Source organism: Enoplosus armatus, chromosome 15 (genome assembly GCF_043641665.1).
Source record: "Enoplosus armatus isolate fEnoArm2 chromosome 15, fEnoArm2.hap1, whole genome shotgun sequence".
NCBI lineage: Eukaryota > Metazoa > Chordata > Actinopteri > Centrarchiformes > Enoplosidae > Enoplosus > Enoplosus armatus.
In genome coordinates, this window is record NC_092194.1 from 8,989,289 (window position 1) to 9,015,738 (window position 26,450).

Below are 26,450 nucleotides of genomic sequence, written 5' to 3' on the forward strand. Positions count from 1 at the left end.
ACACACACACAGTAAAGACATGAAGGCAAATCAAGATTGTGTTTTTGACAGACGAGAGCTGATGCAACTTTAATCTTATGTCTTCCATCAGTTTAGCAAGTATCCACGTATCATCAATTCCACGTTAGTTTCAGACAGTTTTAAATGTATCAATCATTCCTGCTTGGTTTGTAGTGTGTAGGTGAGAAGTGTTGACGATAGCACCCAACCTAATCGAAAAAACTGGACGTCACAAAGTGCGTCGCTCAAACACCTCGAAGGATATCTGAAGCAAGACTACACACATTTTGCATGGGAATGAACCTGCCATGATGTGTTTCCTATTTTATACTGTGCAATATTATCATCACAGAGGGTGTGTTTGTGATGCAACATTCAGACAGATAAATCTATTTAGAGACGAGGCAGACACAACATCTTCTCATCAGACATCAGAACCAAAAAGATCCACATTAGGAGCAAAGGGAGAATTAACTTTATCTACAAAGCTTACAATAGACAAAGACCCTTTTTTTTCTAAATTTGAACAACAAAATACAAGCATACGTGTTAAAGGCATCACCTTGTGCTTTATATGACATCCAGATGTAACGTTCTCATTACTCAACAAGTCAAAACTAGCAATGATGCAAGTTAAAGCTCTCAGTCACTAAATATGGTTCAATATCTCATCATTGCCACATTTGAGCATCAATTTTTATGTGTAATGTTGAAAGACTAAACAAAAAAATAAAGACAAAAACAACATGGGGACAGAGGGTGGTTCACATACAGGCACTACAAAGTATATGAATATCCATACAGTAACTAATGTCAAACAAAAACTAGAAAAGAAAATACATAATATCTTTCAATAACGGATGTAAAATAACAGATAAAGAAGCTGTGAAGAGCTGAAACAGAACAAAAATGTGTTGACCTTTGTCAGGAGTCCTTATCCTGTCAGACCTGGAGGCATGAATGTCATTTGTAAAACTGGTTTGAAGACAAATTAGGATATTCTTCAGTTTGGCAAAACAATATCCGTCCAACCAAGCAGGCAGCAACTGTAAATATTTAGAAAACAAAAATCAAGGTGTCAAGAAAACAAATTTGAACATGAAATACATACATTATATAACGTGTACGCTAAAATGCCGCTTGGTAAAAGAGATAGTGAGGTTTATTCAGAGATCATCCTCTGAACGAGTGAAAGGCCATGGATTTCTCAGACTGTCATGCATGCCAGAGCGCTAATAACTTTGTTTTTTTTATTTTCAATACATAAATAATTTTCAACATTTCAAATGTACACTCCTCTAACATAGTTCTATGTCTTCATACAACCACAAATTACGTGATAAAATATAAACATTATACCAGCACAGACACAGTGACCTGAATGATTTTTGGCACACCAGATATCCACAATCTAGACCTACTGTGGCAGACTTCAGCTCAGTTTGGGACAGACCACTTGATCATCTGGATACCTGGATTTTGGCCATGGTAAGCAACAGCCTATAACAGCTGAAAAAGGCTTAGTGCAAAAAACTAAAATGTTGCAATACAGCATGCAATGGAACCTGCAGTTATACCTGCACGGATATAAAATATCTCCTTGCCATTACACATACGACATCAGAGAAACAATGCTCAATAATAAGAATTGCTGGAGACTAATCACACCAACCCCACAGGGTTCTCAGCTAACTAATATCCTTTAAATGATACATTTTTTTTATATTTTCTGATAGTAGAAAAATAGCTCAACAGCCTTATTTAACGTAAAATTAGGGATTTGTGTCAATAAGAATCAAAATATTCACTCTGTGAATAATCTGAGTGGAAATGCAGTAACTCACATGTTCTGGCTGTTCTACAAAGGCCACAGGAACTCTGAAATCCCAAATCTGCTAAATGTCCTATATATATATATAGAGAGAAATATATATGCCTAAAAACTTCCTTTCCACAGACACAAGACAGAACCATTAGAGTAACAGAGGTAAAGCAGTGACAGACTGCGAGCTGAGTGAGTGAGTGGTTCTCTCCAGTACTCTGAGGAAGGAAGGCCGTCCCTGTTAAAGTTCTCCGGGTTTCTGGTTGCAGCCGGTGCACACGCGCACGGGGTGGTCCCAGCCCCGCGAAGGAACCGGCCGGCGCTCTGGGGAGCAGTCGTCGCACACTCCTTGGCCACAGGCGCGGCAGTGGTGCTTGGACAGCTTGGCAGTGAACTCGCGCTGGCAGTTGTGGCAGGACAGGATGTCCTGGTCAGGCACCCAGTAGGCAGGACGGGCTGCGTCTTTCACTAAGCCTACAGGGCACACACAAATAAACACACGTACACAAGCACATATTAGTTAGTCACTTTAAACATTATAGTGTGGACATTTAAAGGAAATGTTCAACATTTTGGGAAACACACTTATTTGCTTTCTTGCGGAGGAGATCAATGACACTCACATGTCTGTTAGATTAGCTTGCATAAAACTGGAAACAGAGGAAAACCGCCAGCCTGGCTCTGTTCAAAGGACACTGCAGTCCTACAATATAGTTACTGGTAAAGGGCATGGATGAATATGTTTTAGATAACCTAATATCCTGCTGAAAACAGGATCTGTCCCTGTCCAAAGGCTACAAATTCTGCCTACTAGCACCACTGAAGCTCACTAATTAGAAGGCTATATCTTGTTAATGTGCACTAAAATTTAAGTGTAAAAACGTCAAGTTGTGGTTATATGGGGGTTATGTCCAGGACTTTTTTCCTGGCAAGTAGCAATGACTTCCCAGAGTGTCCGCTGGTTGCCTGGCAACTGCTTCCAGCAAAGAAATAGTCCAGCACATAACCCCCTCCTAAAATGTGTATTTCCCAAAATGTTGAGCTATTCCTTTAATTTAGCTCAATGAGCCACTTCCATTATACCTCCCATCCCTGCTGACGAACTACGGTTTAATGCTGCAGTACCTAAATTCATTTGCATTCACTTACTCTATTTAAAATGGTAGACTTGCATCAGTGACTTCTACCTCTGCTGTTGATATCAAAACACTTGCAATTCTCAGTTACCATTGCTTTACTTTAGCTTTATCCATGCTTATTTGTCCTCACTACTGTTTAAAGTGCACTGTAACATCAAGTAAAACGAAGTCCTTAGCTGTCTTGGTTGGGGTATCCATGGAAACATGGAAACTAGATTTGGATGTGGAAATAAGGAGGCTAATTTTGTTGTGATTGGAGTGCGCCCTGCTCTGAGGTATTTTTGGGTTGGTGATGGATATGGAGAAGTTTTTAGCAGGATATCAGGTGATCAAAAACATATTTATCTATGCCCTTTACCAGTAAATATGAGTCTACAGTTGGCTTATGCAGCAGCCTAAAAACAGTAATAATCATGCTACTTATTATTTGGATTAAACAAATTGTTTGAGGTTTTCCAAATATGATTAAGAAATGCGTGAAACATCAACCAGAAGGGAAAATAAGGGCTATGATTTGTGGTGTGTATTTGAAAGAGTACAGCATTTATCAATTAACACTTTGCAATCTCTTCCCATGCAGCAGAGCCAGTTTTCCCAATCTAAAACACATTTTGGATCATCATGACAGAAATTGGCGCAAAAAGTGCATTCTAGACGTCAGTGCAGAGAGTGTGAAAGTGACCCAAGACTAATCAATATGTATAAGAGCTGAAAGTCTGTGTTAAACACTAGGTAGCAGAGCACTTCAACATGAAGCACTAAGAGATTGTCAAAGGCAGATTTAGGTGTTCTGTAGCCAGTGTGTGTGTGTGTGTGTGTGTGTGTGTGTGTGTGTGTGTGTGTGTGTAGGAGGATTTTCATTTTGTGGTCTATTAACATTTATGGCTGGCAAGAGTAACAAGTTACAGACAAATGAAAATTCAGTATTTGAAGATCTGCTTAATGAAACACATGATTTCAATCACACATCTGAGTCTCTCAATAATACATAATGTTGAATCAGTAGAACACACTATGCAGGTTGGGAGTCAGTGGCCCTGTTTGGATTCACACTATTTTTCCAAGGCACAGTCATTTGATAGATTAGTTGTATCCTTGACCTGTGACATTTAAATGTTTTACAGTGAGTGGGCTGAGACATGTGAGCTTTTGGTAATTGTACAGGCTGTATTACAACTAGGCCATTGGGGCATCCCATATTCCTTATAGGGGAGGCTTTGAGGGTCAGACATCTAACATATATAAGAGTTCCAACTAGAAACAAGACCGCACTACTTTTCTTTCTTTCTGTTAATAAGCACATTACGCCTCTGCCACCAGAGGGCATTGTATCCATTCACTCACATTTACTGGGTCATTTCTACCTGTTACACAACAATCCTCTTTAGGTTTTGTTTAGGGCAACACTCACCAAGTGGGATGTCAATAGCAGTGACCACAACCCCTATGGTGTTGGTCACTGCTTCTCCAACCTTCCTGGCGAGGGTTCCACCTTCTTCCTCGTCAAGCTCTGCCTCAAGCAGCTCTGCATAAAGAAAATATCTTTGCTGAAGCCAAGCTCAACTGAAATGTTAAATGGCTACATAACACACACACAAACATTTGACATTAGTAGAAGTGTGTGTACCTGCATATGAAGCTCTCTGCTCGAAGCAGACGTCACAGACTCTGACAGGGGCAAGACCCCAGCCTCTCTCGGGGACGGGCGCAGCTTTGGAAGAGCAGCCGTCGCAGAAGCCCTCCCCACAGGCACGGCAGTGATGTTTGGTGTCGTTGTCCTGGAAGACTGTATGACACTTATGGCACACCTTGTACAAGAGAGAAAAAACAACAGAAGTTGTTATTGACCAAGAGCTAGAGGGGAGAGGACGCAATCGGAGTCTATCTGAGTTTTATCTTGTGACCTGCAAACATAGATTGTGTAATAGGCACAGAACACCAAAGACAGTAAACATCCCTCTGGACGTGAAAGTGTTGACTTGGCTGTTGGTGGCGGGTGGCAGAGGGTGGGGCTGTGTGTGTCACTCACCAAGATGAGGGAGTTGGGTTTCCAGTAGGCTGGGGCGATCTGATCTGTCAGCCAAGAGGTGACGGCCTTGGCAGGCTTGACACTGAGCTCTGACACAGACTGGGCCACTAGGTTGACTCCATCCAGGAGACGCTGAGCTGCATTGCTATTGTCCTTTAAAAAGCCATCCGACTGCAAAAAGCAGACAGGTTTTTACTACATAAGTAGATCATAAATGGTTACTTTTAGCCACAATTGTAGCTCTGCATGATTACAGATAATTATGGAAACACAATCTACATCAGATGAATAAATGAAATGGCTTGTTTCTCTTACCCCTGGCCATACATGCTCAATCTCAGTGCGGACAACTGTATCCACAGGGTCCTGGTTCCCATACCAGTATTGGCGGCTCCGATAGATCACACCACAGGTGGGACATTCAATAACGTACCTGAACATACAGTAGATACAGAAATGTACAACTCAGTCTCTGTGAAAATATAAATGTAAATATGTTTGTATTTTAGGTATTATTTGGAACATGTAGGTTTATGTAAAGAGAAACATTTTATTTTAGGCCAGTGTCTGGAACACAAGTGCTAAAATTAGGCTCTGTAAAGGTAACTTAAGTTACGCATAACCCAGCAGGTCATTCAGCTGCAACTCACCCAGACCAGGCATATTTGGCGAGGCCCATCCATGGAGAGTCTGAGGAAGCTGACGTCTTAGGGACAACTATCACTTCCTTTCCCCCTTCATAGCAAGCCTAAAGCAATGCACCAAAACAATGACCTTAATGTTAAACTCATCAGTTATGGATCAAGTGTAAATACAAAGTCAGTGGTATAGAGAGAAAGCTCAGTTCTACACAGGTGAGCCACCGTGCTTACCTTACAGGTGTAAATGCGATTATCATACTGAACAGAATAACGACAACGATGCTTTGCCTCGTGGCACATTCCTTCTCCTAAGTGGTTCATGCTGTTCTTGCAGCCAGATCTGGGATAAAGGTAACACATCAGAATGTTTAACAATCTGAGAAGCAAATGACTGAAGGAGAGATTATAATAAAGGCAGGAAGGTACTGACCCACAACTGAGGCACAGGCTGGAGCAGGTGAAGTACTCATCAGGAAAGAAGCAGCTGTGGGCGACAAGCTCACCTGCAATTTCCCCATTAAAGCGCTCACTCAATGCCTGTAGACAAATCAAGGACAGGTAGAAGTTAGCAAGAGCCAGACAAAATGAAGTGTTGCACCTCCTAACAGTAACATGAAACTTATAAGCTTAAATCATCTTTATCTGAATCTAGTAACCAGTTTATCCAGAGTATCAGTTCAGCCCTACCTGCAGGGCTTTGAAGATGACCACAGGGGTGCGTGGGGAACGGGTGGCGTTGTTATCCAGGAGCTGCTCAAGTTTATTCTGCAGGCCACGGAAGTCAGTAGGGGGGCTGAGAGTCTGCGTGCCCCAGTACTGGACCGAGCTGAAGGCCTCTGGGAAACGGGAAAGCTTCTTGAAGCGCTCCGACAACAGCCGATCTACTGACTCAGATGACTTATCTAAAACAAGACACAGGTGGGAAGTTAACTGAGAGCGTAATCAGAACATACTGTAGATCTATTAGCAGTTGTCTCTCAGTGCATCGGATACAACACAGTACTGTGCTTCATTGTATCCATTATGATAAGTGAGAGAAAAAAAAGACTGTTCATGAAATATTAACGTGTCAAGAATGTTCAGCATCAGCCACCAGTCATTATCAGTCATTGGAGGCTCATACCAGTCTCCCTTCATGTTTTAGCACATTCACTACAAATCACGTGTCCTTTAAAAAGGCCTACCCCGTTTTGAATGTGTTTCTCCCTCATAAGCAGTGATTAATGTTCATACATTTCTATAATGTGAAACACAACTCACAGACTTGCAACTTAAATGGGTGATGTAATGCACCACACTTACTATCAGGTTTTTCCCTTCCTTCATTTATTTTATTGCTGCATGGCAATGGGCAGCGATAACGGAAATCTGACAGTAAAGCAGGCATGATGCTCACTATGGGGGCTTGTCTAACCAAAAGCAAATTGCAAGTTGATTTTTATACCCTTGCAAAAAAGAATAGAAACCAGTAGCTACTTTGAAGTTATGGAAGACACATCTAAATGGTAGTGAATTGCATGCATTGGAAAAAGGTTGACAGTAATGTTTAAGTATGAACGGTAGCAACTGGACCAAAACATGCAAAAACTTGTCTTACAAGTGTACACACAGTATGCACGGTTTTCGTTTTAGTCCAAAAAGTAGTGTTGGAATGTGATGTAGAAGAAAGAAAGACAAGGCTAATATTTGCTAAACCTGTAATTATCTGCAGTGCTTAACCCTTCGTTTACTTTAACAGCAACACCTCCCAACCCCTTCAGTGCTGCCGACCTACATTGACGGTGTTACAGTCACAAAGTAAAATTATATTTAAAGCTTTGACTATTAAATGTGTAACAGGCACAGTATATACCCTCCACCCATTACTAGTGTTGAGATATTTTACCTGAACCAAGCAATTTAGTGTGCACTGTTTCATGGAAGATGACCACCGCAGGGCCCAAGGTGGACAGTGGGACATCCAGGCCACAGCGGGCCGTGGTGGCCTTCAGTTCCTTGGTGAAATGCTTCAAGTAAGCATCCGAGGCGTCCCCGAGGAACTTGAAGAGGTCATCATGGAGACGGTCGGCATGGGTGCGGTAAATGATGAGGTCAGAGATGGCGAGGACCTTGAGCAGGAGACGGGTTCTCTGGCCCTGCTTGGAACTGTTCCCAAGCAGCCCCTCTGTATCAATGACCACTACTTTACGGATGGGGTCAAACGCCGCCCACACGCCCACCGTACAGGACTCTTGTGTGGGAGAAGTCTTGAACACCTCTCTGCCCATGAAGAACGTGTGGTTCAGGGTGTGAGATTTGCCCTCTCCTGTGTTGCCAAAGATAGACACCACCTTCAGCAGCTGGTCAGGCTCGCAGCTCAGGCTCTTTACAAATGAAGTTTCATCTTTTACCTTCAGAGAAACAAGAGTTTGATGTGAAAGTGTGTTATTTAAACAACAAATTGTAGGGTCTAAGAAAACAATCTGGACTTTTGGGTATTTTGATTCAATGACAAGTGTCACTTTCGCTCCTCTCACCTGCATTTCTTCGTTCTCATCAACCAAGAGAAAGCTGGAAACCTTCTCCAGAAGTTTTGCTCTGTGAGATTTGGTCTCATCGGCTATTTGGATGGCGGGCGGGACAGATGTCGGGACAGAGTTGGGCTCTGCAGGTTTGGGCGGCGGAGGATAAGATGTGAGCTGGTGTTTCTTCTTGTTGCCACCACTGTGGGTGCGTTTCTGACAGTCTTGGCACAAGTTAACTTTGCAGTTCTGGCAGCGGACCACAGATCTATGGCGTTTGTCTCCATTCCCTCCTTTACAGGTGTCACAGTAAGGGACATGCCCGGGACCTATCTGAACCCGCTCATGGTTCTTCAGGCGCTCCTGATTGTGGAGCTCGAGCTCACAGCGAACACACTGCAAACTTTTGCATTCATTACACTCAAACGCAGCCTCCTCGGAGCCACCACAGGCATAACTCTCTTGACATATTAGGCTAGTATTGACTCCCTTTTCTGAAGATGAGCCATGCCCACTCATCGTTTCTTACAAGGTGTACTTGAATACAGAGCAGTGCTTAGAGGAACACCTTTGACAACAGCACCAGCAATTCCAAATAGCACTCAATGAAAAATGTACAACAGGCGGTAAGTTAATACTGACAACTGAAAAGACCAAATACAATGACTAAATCAACTTAAAACAGCTGCATGGTAAAGGGGCTGGTGATCCACTGGCTGTAACAACAAAGTCTCAACAATAATACAATTTGTCAAATTATTCGCAGCATGAATTTCAAACACTTAAAACGGTTTTAATGATGTAATTTAGAGCAAATAGGAGTGAGGCAATGAAGCAGAAACAGCCGTCTCCTTGAGTAACACCTGATATCTTTTTACCACTAACAGTTAGCTTGTTCGTGTATTAAAGTGAGCACTTAGCAGCAGCATTACATGAAATATATCTAATGTTGGCGAATAAAACTAAAATAATACAGACAACATATGGAGATAGCTTGTACCCACCGAGACAATGAAACTCTCCCTGAAAAGATGAATGTGCAAATGTTGATGCTAACAACAGGCTAGCTAGCAAACTGACCCTCAATAGCTCGCTGGCAAACTCGGTGGATAATTTGGCAACAAAAGCAGCAATACGTAGTTTACAGCTCGCTGGTTTCGACGTGCAGTTTCAACTTTTTCCAAAGAAAAACTGTAATTTGCGGCTAACAGTTCATAGCCCGTCCTAACAAGCAGCTAGCCTCCAGTCTGTCAACTGAGCTGTAACAACATATCAACAAAACAACAGCCAGTCGATGTCAAAAAGCTCGGATATCCGCGGACTCTTTTACTTTAAAACGGGAAGGAAATCCGCGCGATTGCGTTCAAAAAGTCTTTAAAAAAAGTGTTACTGTATTTGGATCCTTCCGAGCAGTGTCATTGTTTTGTTCTTCAGCCCCCTCCCTGGCAGATTTCTCTAGCTACGTTATTTTGTTGCCAGGTCAGATCAGCTGATCAGATTATTTTCAGTCACAGGGTCAGAGGAGGGTAAAAGCGCGGTTGCATGATGGGAAATGTAGTTCTACAAGACCAGCTGAGAGAGAGTCTGCAATTTCTGTGCAACTTTAGAAATGTTTTCATGTGCTCACAAAATCCAGCTTTTTTTTTAACTCAAATAATTTAACTTTATAAATTATCACATCTTATAAAACATAGTTGTATAAGTGTTGACTGCAGAGCTGCAGGGTTTAGGTGTCTTACATGTAAATAATTGTTGAAGGAGAGGAAGTGGAACATTTTTCACACCCAGTCTTCCCTGTAGGCAGGTTAGGGACTCAAACCAGCTTAACCTCTTGGACTTTTGCTAACCAGAAGCACAGTAAAATACCACAAGATCAAAGGAAGAAGCACCGCACTGTATTTAAGATTACTTTGCAGATTATGCATGTTATTTGTAGGAGCTTAGTGATCTTTTTCTTTTTGTTTTTTTTTGGCTATTTGATAATGCATACAAATGAATAAGATACGGACAATGTAAAATGATAAGAACTTGGTCTGAGCTGGTGTATCAAAACTGCTCCAAATGTCGCAATACAAATATCATCTTTTGTGATAGTTTCTTTTGATATCACAATCGTTTGGTTTGTTAACTGTAATTAAGAATGCATCTTTGATCATCGTTTCACCAAAGAAAATGCCATGTGGGTGGGTGTTTTAAAAGTAATTGTTGGAAACATGCCTCAGTATACGCTTTCAAACAGAGGATGGATTTAAATGGCTTTTGTCTTGTAAAGCAGCACTTCAAAGCATCAGCAGGTGACCATTTGTCCCAAATGGCACTTTGTGTTTTCCCTCCATTTCTCCACTGACATTACCTTCCACTGTAGGATCTACAGTCCCTTTGTTTTCAGATGTATTAAGTAAAGCAATACTTAAAACACTGATTCAAAGAAAATACAGCAACTGGCAATTAAATATGTGTTACACTGTAGTGCATTTATTACAAAACTAACACACACACAAATATGAACAACAGCAACAAATGAAACATGAAAACAAGGAAGGACAAGATAAAAACAGCAAAATGTTATGTTGTTTGAGTGAACAGTCCACATCCTGCAGAGACATGTTTTGATATAAATGGACATATTGTCCTAAAAATCCCCAAACAGGCCGTGTCCACCAAGCTGAGTACATTCAATCCACTCTTTGATTCCACCATCAGATGAGTCTGAAGATTTTCCTCCATCCAAAATCACAAAAAGTCTTAAAACGTTTAAGGGGGCTGAGCTTTTTAGATCTTGTGCCCTTGTGCTTGTGCTTGATGGCGGCGAATACAGCACAGTCAAACACATCTTTGAGGTTGTGTTGCGTCAGAGCTGAACACTCCATGTAGTCATGAGCTCTGATCCTGTGTGCCAGCCTCCTGGCCCGGCTGAAGGGCACTGGTTTGGCGCTCCGCTGGTCCAGATGAATAAGGACGTCCGCATTGTGGCGAAGGTCCGACTGTGTCCCAACCAGAATGATGGGAGAGGTCGGGTTGCCAGCACGGATCTGTGGGATCCATTTGGAGGTGACGTTGTCAAAGGAGACAGGGTTGACCAGGCTGAAGCAGAGGACGAAGACGTCCACATGGGCATAGCACAGGGAGCGAAGATGGCCGAACTCCTCCTGTCAGATCAAATATAATGAGAGATGAGGAGCAAAGGACGAACTAACTAACTAAAGAAATGATAATGTGGTGTGGAATATCTACCTGTCCAGCAGTATCTATCAGTTTGATACGAGTTGGAATTCCATTCACATGAACCAAACCTGCAAGTTAAGTAGAAATAAACATTTTATTGCTGGGTCAAGCAGCCATTAACCTTTAAAGAATAACCTTCACTCACCGGTGAAAACATCAAAAGCTGTTTGTCTGTACTCGCTGTTGTATCCATTGAAGATGTAACTGATGATCATGCTCGTCTTCCCCACGGCTCCATCACCAACCAGCATGCAGCTCAGTTCTTCCCTCAGTCTGTTTGGTTTGTCATGTCTCAGACAGGCCTGTGCCATCTTTCCTCAGATTGTTACTCCATTATCCCAGAAGCCTGAAAGTCCATGGAGGAGTGCAGCAATACTGTAAAAGATGTCCTCTCCCCCAGGGGCCCGTTGGTGCCAATAAAGGCAGGAGGACACCTCGATTTGAAAGAACAAAGGCGCCCAATCAGCTGAGTGATGCGCCAACACTGTCTGTTTCCGTTTGATGCAGATTAACATAGTCACTCCCACCAAGACCGGCCTGACCGCTGGTAAAAATCATCTGATTTGACCTTGAATGCCTCACGATAAAGAAGGTACCGCAACAAGGGATATACTTTAATTCATTACTGCAGCACCACGAGAAAGTACTATAATTAACGTAGTTGGGCAATATTTAGATGGCAACTTCTGACTTGTAAGGCCGTTTGAATTAGTCAATTTGAGATTTCTTTTATTCAGGAATTCTTACCTTTCCGAAATAATAATGAGATTGTCCGTTGATAGATTCAAATACACCTAATACACATCTAACATAAACTATACACACTTTTGTTTTGTGTATTTTAAAGTGCCATCTACCATAGCCTCATGTTGACAACTCCTACTGTATTGAAACATTAAAGCATAGTCTTTATAAGCGTATCTCATTAATATAATGGCGTTGTCTTTTTATGGCGTTGGAAAACGTTATTTTCAGGCACCTGTCGAGTTAAACGTCCTTCTATCTTTGCTTCTCCGTGTCTCAGTCTGTCGTTCAGCTCCCGAGTGTCCTCAATAATTGGGTGTCATACCGATATTGGTCCACAGAGGGAGATGTTGCTCCAGCATCGGCTGTTGTATTTCGGTGTCCGCCTTCACGCTTCATCCAGATGCTGCTTTCAATTTCTTCTTGAGTGTCTCGTCTCCCAAGCTGGTTTCAGGTGCTGGTGAGCAGACTACAACCATGGATGTATTATAATTATTAAAGCCTGCTTTAATAGCTGTCTATTATACGGCTATTTACCTGTAGACGTGTAGTTTAGATTAACGTTATTCAAGGTTGAAAAGTGAAAGTTTAATAGACGTCTAGTCTTCAATGACAACATAGACTACATTATTGTTACTATTATAGTATCTTTTAAGTTTTTTATTTGAAAATGTATAATTTATATAAATATGAAATATATAAAAAACTATTTCAATTATCTGAAAAATAAATCCACACATAAATTCAAACCAAATATCCACATATTAGAAAATGAACATACACAAAAACATTGGAGAAAACTCCTACTCCTCCCACTCCTACCATCCACTCGTTTGGCCAGAGACTCACAGCGCTCACAACCCTGGTGAGCATTGTGTCCTTTGATATATTTTACAAATGTTCTTGCTTGAGCATCACGCAGAAAGGAATTTAATTGTCAACATTGCCCCCTGATGACTAACACCACGTTCCTGAAGAGTTGTCATTTCCTGTACCAAGTAGTCCTCCACTGGTTTGGGTTTTGTACTCCCACAAAAGAGAGCGACAAGAGATGGCACACTGTGAATGTCACTCCAGTCCAAAATAAATATATATCCCGTCACACTTGTTGAGGCTCTTAATTTAATGTGGAGTGTAAAGCAGCGTGTGAGCATCTTGAGGCAGATCATGCTAATGTTTATTAAGTATGCACAGCAGCTCATTCAAAGATCTGTGGGTCTGCTTTGTGCTTATGGCCCAAGATGCTAGATCTTCTGTTAATGTAGAGACTTCATCTGATTCAGATTCCATTTCTACAAGCTCAGTTTCCCTGAGTCACTAGAGAGTGGAGTTTCTCTGAAGCCATAGTCCTCATGTTCATCACAATCTTCATTACTGTTGTTTTGGCTAGAGCTCTGCTGAGTAGTGCTAGCCAGATTTGTATGTATTTTTAAAAATATTTATATATTAAATATGTAATGATGTTTTTAAAATATGGTCTAAAACAGGGCTGTATGAAGCCAAAAACAACATAATGAACTTATAATGTGCAGTGGCCTCAGTATTTTTGGTTTTCAGATGGGACAGATGTTTAGCCTATCATGTTTCACAAAAGATCTGTTTTTAATTTCATAGTTAGCTAGCAGCTTTCAGGATCCAATACTCTCTAAACATCATATCTCAGTAACTTTGGTATCGCCGACATTTTGAATTTTCACACACTTGCTTGCCACCATCTTGTCGTATTGTTCATTTGTTTTCAATCTATAAATCCAATTCATTTGAAGGCACTCAGTGGCAGCTTTATTCTCTCATGTAAAAGGGTAAAGGGCACAGCTGACGGGGTATTGTTCAACTGTCACCAGCTGCAGTTTATAGCAGAAACTTCATGTGCCATGTTTCATCCTGTCTTTTTCAGGGTAACTGGGTTCATAAATGCACAGAAAATAATATGCTTTGTTTACTGAAACTAAAATCCTCACAGTTCCACTATGTTAAACATTCACTTGCAGATTATGCTGCAAAACTACTACTACTACTACCACTAATAATAATATTTATTCCTTATTAAAAAATAATGATCACTTGGAATGTGCACTGTGGATGCACCCTGGCCAATGCAGAGGAGCAATGACTCGTGCAGCACACACACAGCTGGAGTGCATTAGAATTGTACGAGCATAGTAAGATGTGGTTTAAGTGATCGGGAAATGTTTGGGGGTGAAAATACAGCTTTAAACAAAGTGTTGTTCCTTATCTGTCTGAGCCTGCAGGAAACTCTGGGAGCATTGTGTTGTAAGGTCTCTGCTTCCTGTTTGCCGTTGTTTCTCACTCAGTCGTTCTCTTCTCCCTTTCTCTCCCCCTTTTTCCCACCACCTGCGGTGTGAGTGATAGAGTTTATTCCCCATGGTAGGAGGACAACATCTGGTCCCCCCACCCCCCCCTGCCCCAACACACATCACGTTGCCAGCTCGGCTCCCATGCTACACCTCTGGCAGCTGTGAGTCACAATGCTGTTCCTTAATCCAAGGTAAATGTCCAACACAGGAAATGCTCTTTAAATATCTCTACATCCAACGATTCTTTTTCCTGTAACTTTCCTTCCACTTTTATCATCGTGGATCGACCAGTAAACTGCTCTTCAATGCAGCAAATGAAATACAGGCACCCTGCAACTACATGCAAATTGTGTTTGCAAGGTTTGCATGTACCTTAACTTGTGCAGCAGATGTCAGCAGCGCTCAGTGCCTAGAGATAGGCAATTGAGATGCTTATCTGATACTGTAAACATGTTTTGTGTCTGCATTCTCACGCTCTCTCTCTCTCTTTGCATGACTAGACATGCAGAAATGTATCTGACATAGATTTATAGAGGTAATCTGCTTAGTAAGGGTCTCTCAATGTGTGCAGCTTAGAGAGAGCCTCCAACAAACACACAGCACACTTCAAAATTCATTCCACTCGTGTTGACTGTCTGACTCCTGTGAATTTTACCTTTTTACAAATGTATACAATAAGATGAACTTAATTACTCTGGTTGTTAAAAAGTAAACACAGTAACTGACTCAAGTTCCATGTTGCATATCAAATCTGACAACAATAGAAAAATCTGCCATATAGGTGTTAAAAGATTATGCTCCTCCCTAAGCCAGAGATCAGCACGGCACACTGTAGACGGGGCACAAAACAAGTGGCTGACACGGAGATGAAGTGATAAACAAGCCATTTGCATAACATTTCCTGCATAATGTCTCTTTAAGTAGATATTGCCAAGGCTCTTAAGTGGTGAGGATTAGAGCAGGATGGGTGCTTCCATCGCCCTGAAACCTCACATAATGGAAATACTTTCCCTCTCCTTCTTTAGTTCCTAGGTGTGACTTTAGGGTCACGAATGGGACACACTGACACATCATATACATACCGTGTATTCAACATAATCTCTGTGATACTGTTTGCAGACTGATGTCAAAGGTCCTGACCTGCTGGCTTGAATTTGGCACAAAACATAGACTGTGATGGATTACCTTGTTCTGTGTTCATTGATGACTTGCAGTTTCTTGCTGCTAAATCGCTCCACATTAAACAGGCAACTAACCCAAACAAGTTTCACACTTTAGAGGCTTGTAGCTCAAATACATTGCATAAGAGCAAACACAACACTGAGAGTCTATAGCCATGCTAGCAGCTCTGAGAGGCTGTAGCTCTCGTAAATGATCAGTAAAAACATGCTCACAATAACAAAGCTATAAATATTTACCATGTTCACCATCTCAGTTTAGCATGCTAATATTCGCTAATTAGCACTAAACAGACACAAGTACAGGTGAAGCTGATGGGAAAATGTAATTCGATCTGGGGCTAAAAACTTTGTCCTCATGTTGTCCAGAGAGAAGAGGTTTCTGCTCCATGAGAGAGTCATACCATGGACCTCTCCAGTTTATTAGCAACAGGATACAGCCTCCTTCCCAGGTTAACTCAAATTCTGGTCACTGCACCAAGTGATTCCTGGGAATTTAGATCTCTGTGGATCTCTTCAACCCCGGCCCTACCTCCTAGCTGACCCCTGTGGTTCACATTCTTGACTTGTAGCCAGATATTGCAGGAAAGCATAAACGGTGTCTGTGAGTACATGTCATGCCTTTTTTTTGTTGGATCAGTGCCTTTGCAGTTAATCTGAATTAATGTTATAACCAGCATAGTATCATTTGGATCTGAACCAGCTTAGGGTAAATCAGCATGTCCCAATTTTTAAGTAAAGCCTAAGTGTTTTGGGGCTTTTGTTGGCCAGCAAGCATCCCTGTCAATTTAGTTACTCCTGCTCCATTAAACCCTGGCAGGGGTCCAGGAGCAGCGGACTAATCCCACTTTACCCTCCAGAGAGCATCACAGGGGGTCTGTCCTCTGTGCCTCGTGAGATATGTGGTAGCACTGCTCCAAAACAGTTCAGTATCCTTCAGTTGATCTGATTGGTGACTGTTGCTCATGTATTTAAATAAATAAATGTGTCATAAATGTGTCATGGGTTTGTTTGCATTAAATTTTATAGATAAACACTTGAGATTTGAAACCATGTTTTCAGTGGCTTTAAAAGTCATGTAGCAGCATATGGTACAGTCCATGCAAACGAGAGATACATATCGTATCTTTTTGTCAAATTAAGTGTAAAAAGGACACATTGTGGTTTTACAGGAGGGTTATATGCCAGACTATTCTTTGGCAGTGCGCAATCACTTCCTTTTATTAAACAAACGGATATAAGGTGCTCATTTGTGAGCTTTATAGATGTTGGTACATGGATTTTTTAAAGTCAGGCTAGCTGTTTCCCCCTGTTTCCAGTCTCTGTGCTAAGCTAAACTAACCGGCTACTCACAGTAGCTTCATATTTACCGTACAGTACAGTTCATAGTTACCGTACGTCAATCTTTTCATCTAGCTCCCAGCAAGAAAGCATATTTCTCAAAATGTCAAAGCTTTCCTTTAACAAAAATATAAAACAACAATAAAACACAAAAAGGATAGGAAATATTTTAGTTGTCTCACAAAGCTGTAATTTCCTCAAAAAAAAAGATAATTGTAGGTATTCCTCTCTAACAGGTGTGTTTTTCACCAAGCTGGGGAACCACAGTGTGGATTTCCTCATATTATATTGGTGTGTCACCTGGTTCTGGCCCTGCACCTATGCGTCTGTGCATATCTGTAATAATATGGTATGTTGCCATGTTCCATGTTGTCATTACACACCTAGATTTAGGTCAAGTGGAAACCTTACATTTGTGGGTCACGTGCGATGGCACAGATTCTCTTTTGTCATTTGATTTATTACCCATTCTGTTTCAATCAAGAGGGCAGTTACAGTTTCAGTGAAAGGCTAGATGCGTGACGCTATTGAAGACGTTACAAGAACTAAAGACGTTTCCTTTAGAAGCTATTCAAGTTGATGATTCCACATACAAATAAAATCCACATCAGTCCCTCAACGTCTGAATGTTTGATCTGATGCATTACAGGGAACTGATAACAATATCACCAGGGGTCTCCCCATTTGGCCTTTGAAGCATCTGTGTTTTCTTCTTATTTTAGTTTCGATTGGCTCCACATCAGTCCACACAGCAGCATATGTTCTTGCAGAGCCCGATTAGAATCTATTTAAACAGGAAACTGTGCTGCAATTGGCTGATTAACATGAGAACAGGATCTTTTCAAAGGGATAAAACTTTCCAAACAAACACAAAGCATCATTACTTGTCATTACACACTTAGGAAACATTTGACTCAGACTCAAAGTGAAACACTGAAAAAAGTGTATGGAGCTTTTTTATGTCGCTCGACGCCTTCATGGTTATGTTGATGTGATTGTCTAAATGTGTTAAATCAGTGCCTTGTCATTGCATTGGTGCTAAAAGACATCACAAGCAGCTAGAGTCTGTAATCATAATGTTGCAGAGACACTATTCCCTCTAAAGAATACAAACCAGCATCATTAGTTTAGTGTGATATTGCAGCACAAAGCCTCCGAGACTCTCACAATGACTCTGCAGCTGCTCGATTGTGTGCTGTAGTGGTCACACAGTAAAATGGCATTGATATCAAACCTCTGCGAGTGTGTGGGAAACAGAGCTGCCTTTCCTGTTCTTTGAGAGAAAACACTCCAGAGAAAAATGGCAGGAAACCCCCAGGGCCTTTTGATTCAGGCTAAGAAAGTGAGTCAGAGTACCTGAGAGCTCCGAGGCCTCATAATGTCAGGGCCATCTTTAAAAGCAAATGTCAAAGTCAAGCAGTAGGTAAGAAAGTCCAACAAGTGTTCAAATACAGCTTGTGTGTGCCAACAGGGGTCGCCAGAGCCTCATCCCCCATCTGTATTACTTCCGCTAAAGGTCTTATCCCACCAAGACAGAGGCATTTCCATTTTCCCTTTTTTTCCACAAAGATTACATCCGTCTTCAAGTGAAATTAATTGTGTTATAATCTATCAAATGGAAGGCAAATGTTGAGGCATGTACACCTTTAAATAAGTCTTAAATGACCAAAGTTAAGGAAAGAAAGATTCATAATAAATTCATAATAATAATTTTCATAATACAGTTTCTTGACGTCCTGGTTGTTCTCTTGCGTTCAGTGTCTACATTTAGCAGCTGCCTATGTCTCAAACTAGTTCTACTGTCTCAAATGTTGTGCAATCGTTTCATTTTTGGCATGTGTTGACATCCAGAGAGAACGGTAGCGTCATTCAGTGAGCAGAGCATACAATATGTTAAAGACATCTTTGAGTTGCCCAATCATTCTGTGGCACAGGTTGCTATGCAAACACAGTGTGTTGTTTTTACCAAAACAAGCACCTGTCCTTTTCTGCACCCTCTGTGATTACTACACACTCCATCTCTCACCATCATTCCCTTCTCTGAATGTGGCTGTTCTGCTAGGGTATGTTTTTTCTATTTTGGCTAATATATATATAAGAAAAAAAAATAAGCTGACTGATTTAGGAGATGAAGAATTAACAAACTTCAAAATGTCGCTGGGGGGAAAAAACAGGCCACATCCTCAGTTGTGAGTGGTTGTTTGCCAAATGTCACTGTGGCAGTGCACTTGGCACTAGATGCCACTGAACCCCCCCCCCCCCCCCCCCCCCCCACCTGCTTCACCCGATTGTTCTGCTTTCACAAAGTTAACACCACAAGAGGTTTGTTTGGCTTCACAACGTGTGATAACTACAGCGGTCGCTGATATGCATGCTGCCAAGGCGAAGCAGGACTACACTGAACGACACACTCAGACCTTTGCACCTGCAGATGCTCATTAGCCATCTGTAGAAGTGAAAGAGGTTTGCATTGCTTTACTGACTTGGACTCAGATGTTTCCTGGCATTCCTGCAAAGCAGACCAGGAAGCATATACACATCCCCTTAATATCATTGTCAGCTCAATGATGATTTTAATAAAACGTTTGATCTAGTGTTATGGGTCATACACAGTAAAACTGAAACAAAAACACAATAAACCCCTGGGAAACTTTCCAGCTCTATTGTGACAAAACCAGCATTTTACAAATTTCATTGATGAATGCTACATACTGGCTCAGGAAGCTGCCACTAATTTGTCCACCACAGCATCTGAGAAAGCCAATTTAAAGAAATAGTTTGACATTTTGAGAAATAAGCAAGTACTTATTTGATTTGATTTCATTGCAGAGTGCCTCATATCTGTACTGCAAATGAAGCTACAGCCAGCTCAGCTGAGCACAACGACTGGAAACAGGAAGATAGCTAACGTCAGCCTGGCTCTGTACAAAGGTAACAAATCCCACTTACTAGCAGCTTTAAAGCTCACGAATAAACACATTATATCTTGTTTGCTTGTAATCAGTAGGAAAAAAAGTGTAAAATGGACATGTAGTGGTTTTCAGATGATGTATCCTGAGGTCTTGCTGGTTAGCCAGTTGACATTTCTGGTTCAAAGTGAAATGTCCGGACAACTACGCGATGGACTGTTTAGTGCTCATTAGCAAATGTAAGCATGCTAACACAACTAAGATGGCGAACATGGTAAACATTATACCTGCTAAAAATCCGTTAGCACTTAGCCCAAGTACAGCCTCAAAGAGCTGTGGAGACAAAAAATATGGTGTTTTCCCACCTTTTCAAGAACGCATCTTGCTGTAACTTTTGACCATGTGGATCCTTTACCAAACACACAAACAAAAAATAGCAAACTTGATCACATGAAACTATATATTCCCTCTTTATTACTGTTAATTATGGTACGCTACATGGTACTTAGTTGTTCATAATTTATCATCAGGGCAACAAGGGCTCAGTTCATGTTTGTACATCATACAGTACAACAAAGAATGTGTTCAGTTTCAAAGTACTTGGTGTTGTTTCGAGTTAAAACAGATGAAACGCTCACTCACAGGTGATCTCACAGAGCCATTTCCCCTCAGGGCCTGACAGCCCTCGGCCAGGCGCAGGCATCTGCGGTGGGTGTGAGTATAAAAGAGATTAGAGAAATGAAATTAAGAGCAGCTAAAGTGCCATTCCTCAGGGATAGAGCAGGCTAATGAAGCAGGAGGCAGCTCTCTGGCTGGGCCTTTAATTTTGTCAAGCCTGGTTCAGTCTCCAGTCCTGCTCCAAACAGATTGGATTAAAAGATCCAGCGGGCGTGAGTCATGTTCTGTTTGGATGAGAAGAAACAATTTTCACATTAACTACTGGCGATGATGAATGGATTAAAAAAGGGTGTTTATCATTGTACAATGATGGATGAGTGTGAACAAGAGGAGCCGCAGCTCATGCCCAAGCCACAAACCAATTTCAGTCTTCTGATCTAAGCATTTGGGAAACTGCTGTTTTACTAAAATATATAAAACATGTGGAACATTAGTTTCAGTTTTTGTTGCGTTGATTGATAGAGGGCTGAAAGACGGCATGTGGTTTATTGCCAAATCATTAGCCTTTGTTTGTGCCTTCTTTTAATGGTCGGTGTTCCTCTTGTGATGTGAAGCCTCCATGACCACACAGCACTCATGTCCTCTGGCCAGAGCCTAAAGAGGGGTGAGGTGACTCTCCCAATATAAGAGGGCTAGGGCTCTAAAGTGGATGGACTCCATTAGCGGCCCAATCACTTCCTCTTTAACACACTTCCAGGGTGACCTTCAGCCCTGCACTGACCAAGCCAAGGTCACGGGTCAGGGTTCAGACAAGGTGCACATTAGCATGCAGGTGGAGGCTCCAAAATGCACCAGTAGGACTAAGGTTTTTGGGGATGTGTGACCACTGTTCTGGGACATGACCTCTATCTCCACTTTGCGGTATTGTGTGTGTTCTTCTGTTCGGAAGATAATGACTGACATCTTTTCCTGGCGAGTATGTGACCTCAGGAAGGGTATTAATATTGATTATGGGCTCAAAGTGCATAAGGAGCACAGTGGACCTATGTATGTATTGTGAATTTTAATTTTATGTCAATAGAAAAAGCTTTTTTTATGAGCTCTTATGTGGTTTCATAGTATATTCACTGCGGATGCACAAAGTCAGACATATGGACATGTTTTGCACCTCTCTTGGTGAGTATGTATCCTCTAACTTGGTGACCCCAGGGTTTCATGTTCCCTCTGCTTCCCTCTGCACCTCTCCAAGGAGCCCTAACAGTGTGGTAAGGGGCATTTATTGATTGACTTATCTTTATTGTTATGTCTCTAATGAGAGGTGCCAGAGTGAGTTGTAAATCATAATGCTCTAATGCAGCATTGAGCTTTCATTGCAAATAGGTAAATACATGCATATTTATGTTTTTGTACCAATATCTATGGGTGGAGATAATGAGCTTTGGTATTGTTAGTATGAAGAACAGAACATCAAGCAGTATTATTAGAATGAATAACTTGACTGGTATTTCAGGAAGAGAAACAAAAACACTTGGTTTGGACTGGGAGGCAGAGAGTACACCCAATTCACTAAGTCATCAGATATTTTGTTGTGCACTGGATGTTCTAAAACATGTTACCACAACTATTCGTGTTGTTGACTCATCGCTGTCTGTCTGGATGATCTCCTTCGTTTCATTGAAAACAACACACTGTGTCTCAGACAGCGCAGGGAACCTGGTGTGCTTTGCTCTGAGTAGTAAGCTGTTTTTCAGAGGTCATTCAGCAACAGCCGGAGCCACAAACAGTTGTTCCATAAATCAATTTTATCATTCTTTCCTGTAATAGGACATCCACTGGACACAGTCATTTAGTTACGCAACTACAGGTTATCATGATCTGTCCATATCAGGAGACTTTCTGTCCACGTCTTTCTACAGTTTGTGTCCTGCACATGTGAGCTCTCACTGAACTCTATGTTCCTGTGCTCTGTCTCACAGCTCAAACCTTTGACCTAGTTTTGGGGCTGATTTCTAGGAAAGTAGAACAGTGTTCCACAGAAATATGCAGCTTAAAATGTGGGCTCGCTTATCCATGGGCTACTTTTTTTTTTTTTTTTCAAAAAGTCTGACATGTGGCATGTGCACATGTTATGGTAACGTGATCATAGCTCAGACAGGGAAAGAAACCCTATCTGCACCCCCACCTCCCAGCTTAGCCCCTGTACACTCTGTTCATACTGTAAGAGCAGTCTTCCATGGTATGTGTGGTTTCCTCTATAGCTGACTGTGTGCACTCTAATACACAGATTTCTACAAACACCAGCACCACTGGACATCACACTGGACAAGCGCTGCATGATTCATGTTTGATTTTTCCATAAAATGTCCCCTGAGTGAAATATTTAAATATCTTAATGTATGGCTTTATACCATTACTTGTAAAGCAATATTCTAGATGTTTGTGCAGGTAATTCACCCTGATATACTTCTCTGGGATCTGAAGCAGATTTTATGGTAAAGTTTTATGTGTTTGAGGAATGCTTGGCTGCACAAGGAATTTTAAAAGACTACCACTGTGCCTGGCAGAGTTTAAGAGGTTGGAGACCCTCACAATGCTGACACTGTGAAAGAAAATGTTTTTAAAGCCTGCTGGTTGTGACGTATTTTTTCCATTAAATTATGTTGCAAGCACTGCACAGAGCAGCTCTGAGGTCCACAGAGCACCCAGAATAAACAACTCTTTAGATTAAATACAAGTAGACAATACAGTGTAAATGCACAAAAGATGTCTAGAAGCTGCTTGACCTGTGCAGTTAACAGCGCTCTGAGGAAAAATCAGCATTTCCTGCAAGCCAGAGGTTACAGCTGTACATTCCTCGGCCACGTGATGTGGAAGCATGAGGCAAGCATTCAACCGCTAACATAAATAACAGCATGTGAGCGCACGGGAGAGCAACAATAACACCATTTACTTTATACACTTTATCATGTTTTTATTAAAATACATTTCAAAAATAAACACAGCGTACAATTGCTTCTGAGACACCTTTTACAACAAAGGTGTAAGACATTATGTATTCAAAAAGAGATGCCATCTCTTGGTGTGAATTTTTGAAAGCATCACGTGCGTCTGGAATTTGTAAACAGTAACCGCTGTATTACCTACATATTTTAAATTCTCTGTCTTCACAGTTGAAAAATGTAAAGTGAGAATGTCAAAATGCGGAGAGTTGAGGAACATGGGACAAGTCTGAGAGGTTATGTTGCTACCTAAGAATAGTTAGCCACTAAAAATGTCACCACTGTTACATTTTCCTTGACACCAAAATCAGGTATCCGTCTTTCAAGCACCAAATACCCAAAAACACATTTCCCTTTCACCCAACATAAAGACATTAACATGTTCTACATATGTAGTCTTTTATGTAGCTCTCAGCAGTAGGGGTTTTTGGTCTGGGGGTTTGATCCCTCCAAAGTCATGGAAAGTGTTCAGAACGGCCGCCTCAATGGAGAAGAGGTGCTCATCCTCTACCTCGGGACAGTAGAGCCTCATGAACTCTGCCAGGCGGACCAGATATTCGATATTGTGGCCCGTGTTGCCCCTGCAGACGGCAATCTGGGCAGCAATCTCCATGTCCGAGGCCGGGCCGAGGTACATGGGGTTGTCAGAAGTAGCGATGTAGACGACAGTCAATAGAGGAGCCTGGCCCTTCTCTTTAGGGACGAACTCCACCATCTCTGTTATGTAACCACCCAACACCACCTCTCTCATGTTCAGGTATTGAAGGGACTCTTCAATCTGTGAGTCAGCCACCTCGTATGCCACACCCCATGTGCAAGCCTGTGGGGAAAACACAGTTTGAATGTTAATGGTAGAACAAATACCGCATGTAATTGTTATAAATGTCAAGTACAACATATGAAAGACTTCATTTGAGTATTATGCCAACACCAAAGGCAAGTTTGATCTTGATTTAGTGAACATTCACAGTTGTAAAAGAGAGAAATGAGACAGGGACAGTCTCATGGATACATTTCTGAGATTCTGACCCTATTGAGTCTTACTTATAGTACTTTTTTAGCTTTATATAAATGTTTCGTGACCTACAGCTCACTGGATGTAATAGTTTAAACAAATATTGTACAAGACCATGCGGTAGGTATTCTTTGTGGGTGTTGCAAAGTGGCACATTTAAAAACTGGCTCGACAAGTAAACACCACTGATTCAAATAACATTTCCCACATAGAAAGCCAATTCACTACAGCACGCTGTATGCTCTATCAAAATAGACTGGGAGCTTCCAAAAAAAGGACACTTACCTCCTGATCCTCCACTAGTGTGACCACTCTGCCAGGCTGTGGACAGCAAGGACACGCACAGTGAGGACATGACTACTCAGCACATCACACTACAACAAGCATTTTTATACTTCAAAAAAACAACAACAACACACATCATAAACAGAAGAAATTAACAAATAAACAACTAAAATCGTCTTAAAGCCATCAGGAAATATTTTAACAACTTGGAGAACAATACAGTATAATAGGAGATGAATGTGTTAGAGGCAAGTGTTGCTACAAATCTCACCTTTTCCTTGTCCCCTCGATAAAAATCATCTCCATGCCAGAAGCGCCTTTTGTACCCTTTAATGCAGCCGATTTTGCTCCTCTTGAAGGCAAAATCAGGTTTCCACACTAAGGAGCCATATCCAAATATCCACAGGCTGCTCTTTTCTTTGATAATGTCCTGAGGTTTCATTGTAATCGCCTGGCTGTGTTTTAAAAACGAGACGAGGTCGTTTATGTCGCTACTGCTGTCAACAAGCAGCTGCTACTATTGTCCTATACATTCCAGTACATCCGACTGTCGCTATAACGAAGTGCTGAAGGTAGAAACAATCTTAAATCTTAACACAGTCTTGTAGGAAGAAACGTCGAGTCTGTTATTCTGACCGATGCCATCAAAAATACACCGTTTGAATGTGTGGATACTGTCCGTTTTATCCTGATGTACAAACACGTGTATTTGTTGTTCATCGCATCAGAGCGAGACGCTCTCGACCAATTAGATCACAGCAGGGGCGGGCTGAGCTAACGGATAAACCAATCAGGGTCATTTTAGTCGTATCACTTCACATCGCCGTTAACCAGTTAATATTGTATCATTCATTGTGGTTCAACTAAACTGAAGATCTGGTAAAAAAAAAAAAAACTATACAGAATTATTTCACAAAACTCTCCTTTCATTTGAATTTTTCTTCACATCATGGTCAGAGACATATAAACCTGTATTTTTACTACAATTTTATTCCTTTTCATAAATTGTGAGAGCACCGCTGTACCCTTGAGTGTCAAACAGTCAGTGACAGTCCAGCAGGTAATCACATTACCCATAAATAGCTGGGACTGTTATACATGTGCTCCCTTAAGCTCATTAAGTGTCTGTGTTCTGCTGAGGTTTGTCTAGCACACTATTGTGCCCAGACAGGCCGATCACTTGTGAATGACTTGCTTGGGATCATTTGTCCTCTGCCTGTCACTTAACTGTGTGTGATATTTGATGAGCTTACATGTGAAAGTGGAAGAAATACTTTTCTCCCAACTTAAGATAAAGCTTACTGCCCTCAAGTGGTAGTAAAAGACATTGCTCCATTCTTGAAACTTAAAGCTGATGCTTTAATATTAACTGCAGAAGTTCAGGTGAATGAACGGCTCATGTTCAAAGAGACATTTTGCAGGGTTGTTATGGTCCTCTGCCTCATGAGCTGCGGGGCCCCTGCTCACGCTCCAGTAGTGAAAGGACATATGCAGATTCTCTTGTTGACACAAGCATATGCTGAGTTTTGTCCCTCACATGTCCCTCAACCCCCCCCCCCCCCCCCCCTTAAGCATACAGCCAGAGCCATAAGAGATAACTTATCATCAGAGATCATATCTAGCCTCCAGTGCTTTGTTCCTCAGTGATATGATGTCTAGAGATACAGTAGCAGTTCAGAGAAGCAG

The 26,450-nt window shown here is 41.5% G+C and overlaps 3 protein-coding genes across 4 annotated transcripts; all 3 read right to left on the reverse strand.

Moving 5' to 3' along the window:
- Positions 1-1,960: 1,960 nt before the first annotated feature.
- Positions 1,961-8,711, reverse strand: LOC139297593 (zinc finger FYVE domain-containing protein 1-like). Of its 2 annotated transcripts, none has more exons than XM_070920339.1 (11): positions 8,148-8,711; positions 7,517-8,021; positions 6,319-6,533; positions 6,062-6,168; positions 5,863-5,971; positions 5,641-5,738; positions 5,306-5,381; positions 4,991-5,161; positions 4,589-4,769; positions 4,373-4,486; positions 1,961-2,296 (listed from the first exon to the last, which is right to left on the reverse strand). In XM_070920339.1, the coding sequence occupies exons 1-11, from the start codon at positions 8,649-8,651 to the stop codon at positions 2,064-2,066; spliced, it is 2,313 nt and encodes a 770-aa protein (XP_070776440.1). In that variant the 5' UTR covers positions 8,652-8,711; the 3' UTR covers positions 1,961-2,063. The 2 variants fall into 2 exon arrangements, with proteins under 2 accessions (XP_070776440.1, XP_070776439.1); XM_070920338.1 differs by having other exon boundaries at positions 5,306-5,423.
- A 2,068-nt stretch (positions 8,712-10,779) lies between these two features.
- On the reverse strand, positions 10,780-11,668 carry LOC139297691 (rho-related GTP-binding protein RhoV-like). Its single transcript, XM_070920465.1, has 3 exons — positions 11,503-11,668; positions 11,367-11,425; positions 10,780-11,281 (listed from the first exon to the last, which is right to left on the reverse strand). Exons 1-3 carry the CDS (start codon positions 11,666-11,668, stop codon positions 10,832-10,834), a joined length of 675 nt encoding a protein of 224 aa, XP_070776566.1. The 3' UTR covers positions 10,780-10,831.
- An 11,804-nt stretch (positions 11,669-23,472) lies between these two features.
- LOC139297885 (glutathione-specific gamma-glutamylcyclotransferase 1-like) lies at positions 23,473-25,284 on the reverse strand. Its single transcript, XM_070920695.1, has 3 exons — positions 25,036-25,284; positions 24,765-24,800; positions 23,473-24,284 (listed from the first exon to the last, which is right to left on the reverse strand). Exons 1-3 carry the CDS (start codon positions 25,204-25,206, stop codon positions 23,865-23,867), a joined length of 627 nt encoding a protein of 208 aa, XP_070776796.1. The 5' UTR covers positions 25,207-25,284; the 3' UTR covers positions 23,473-23,864.
- Between the last annotated feature and the right edge of the window lie 1,166 nt (positions 25,285-26,450).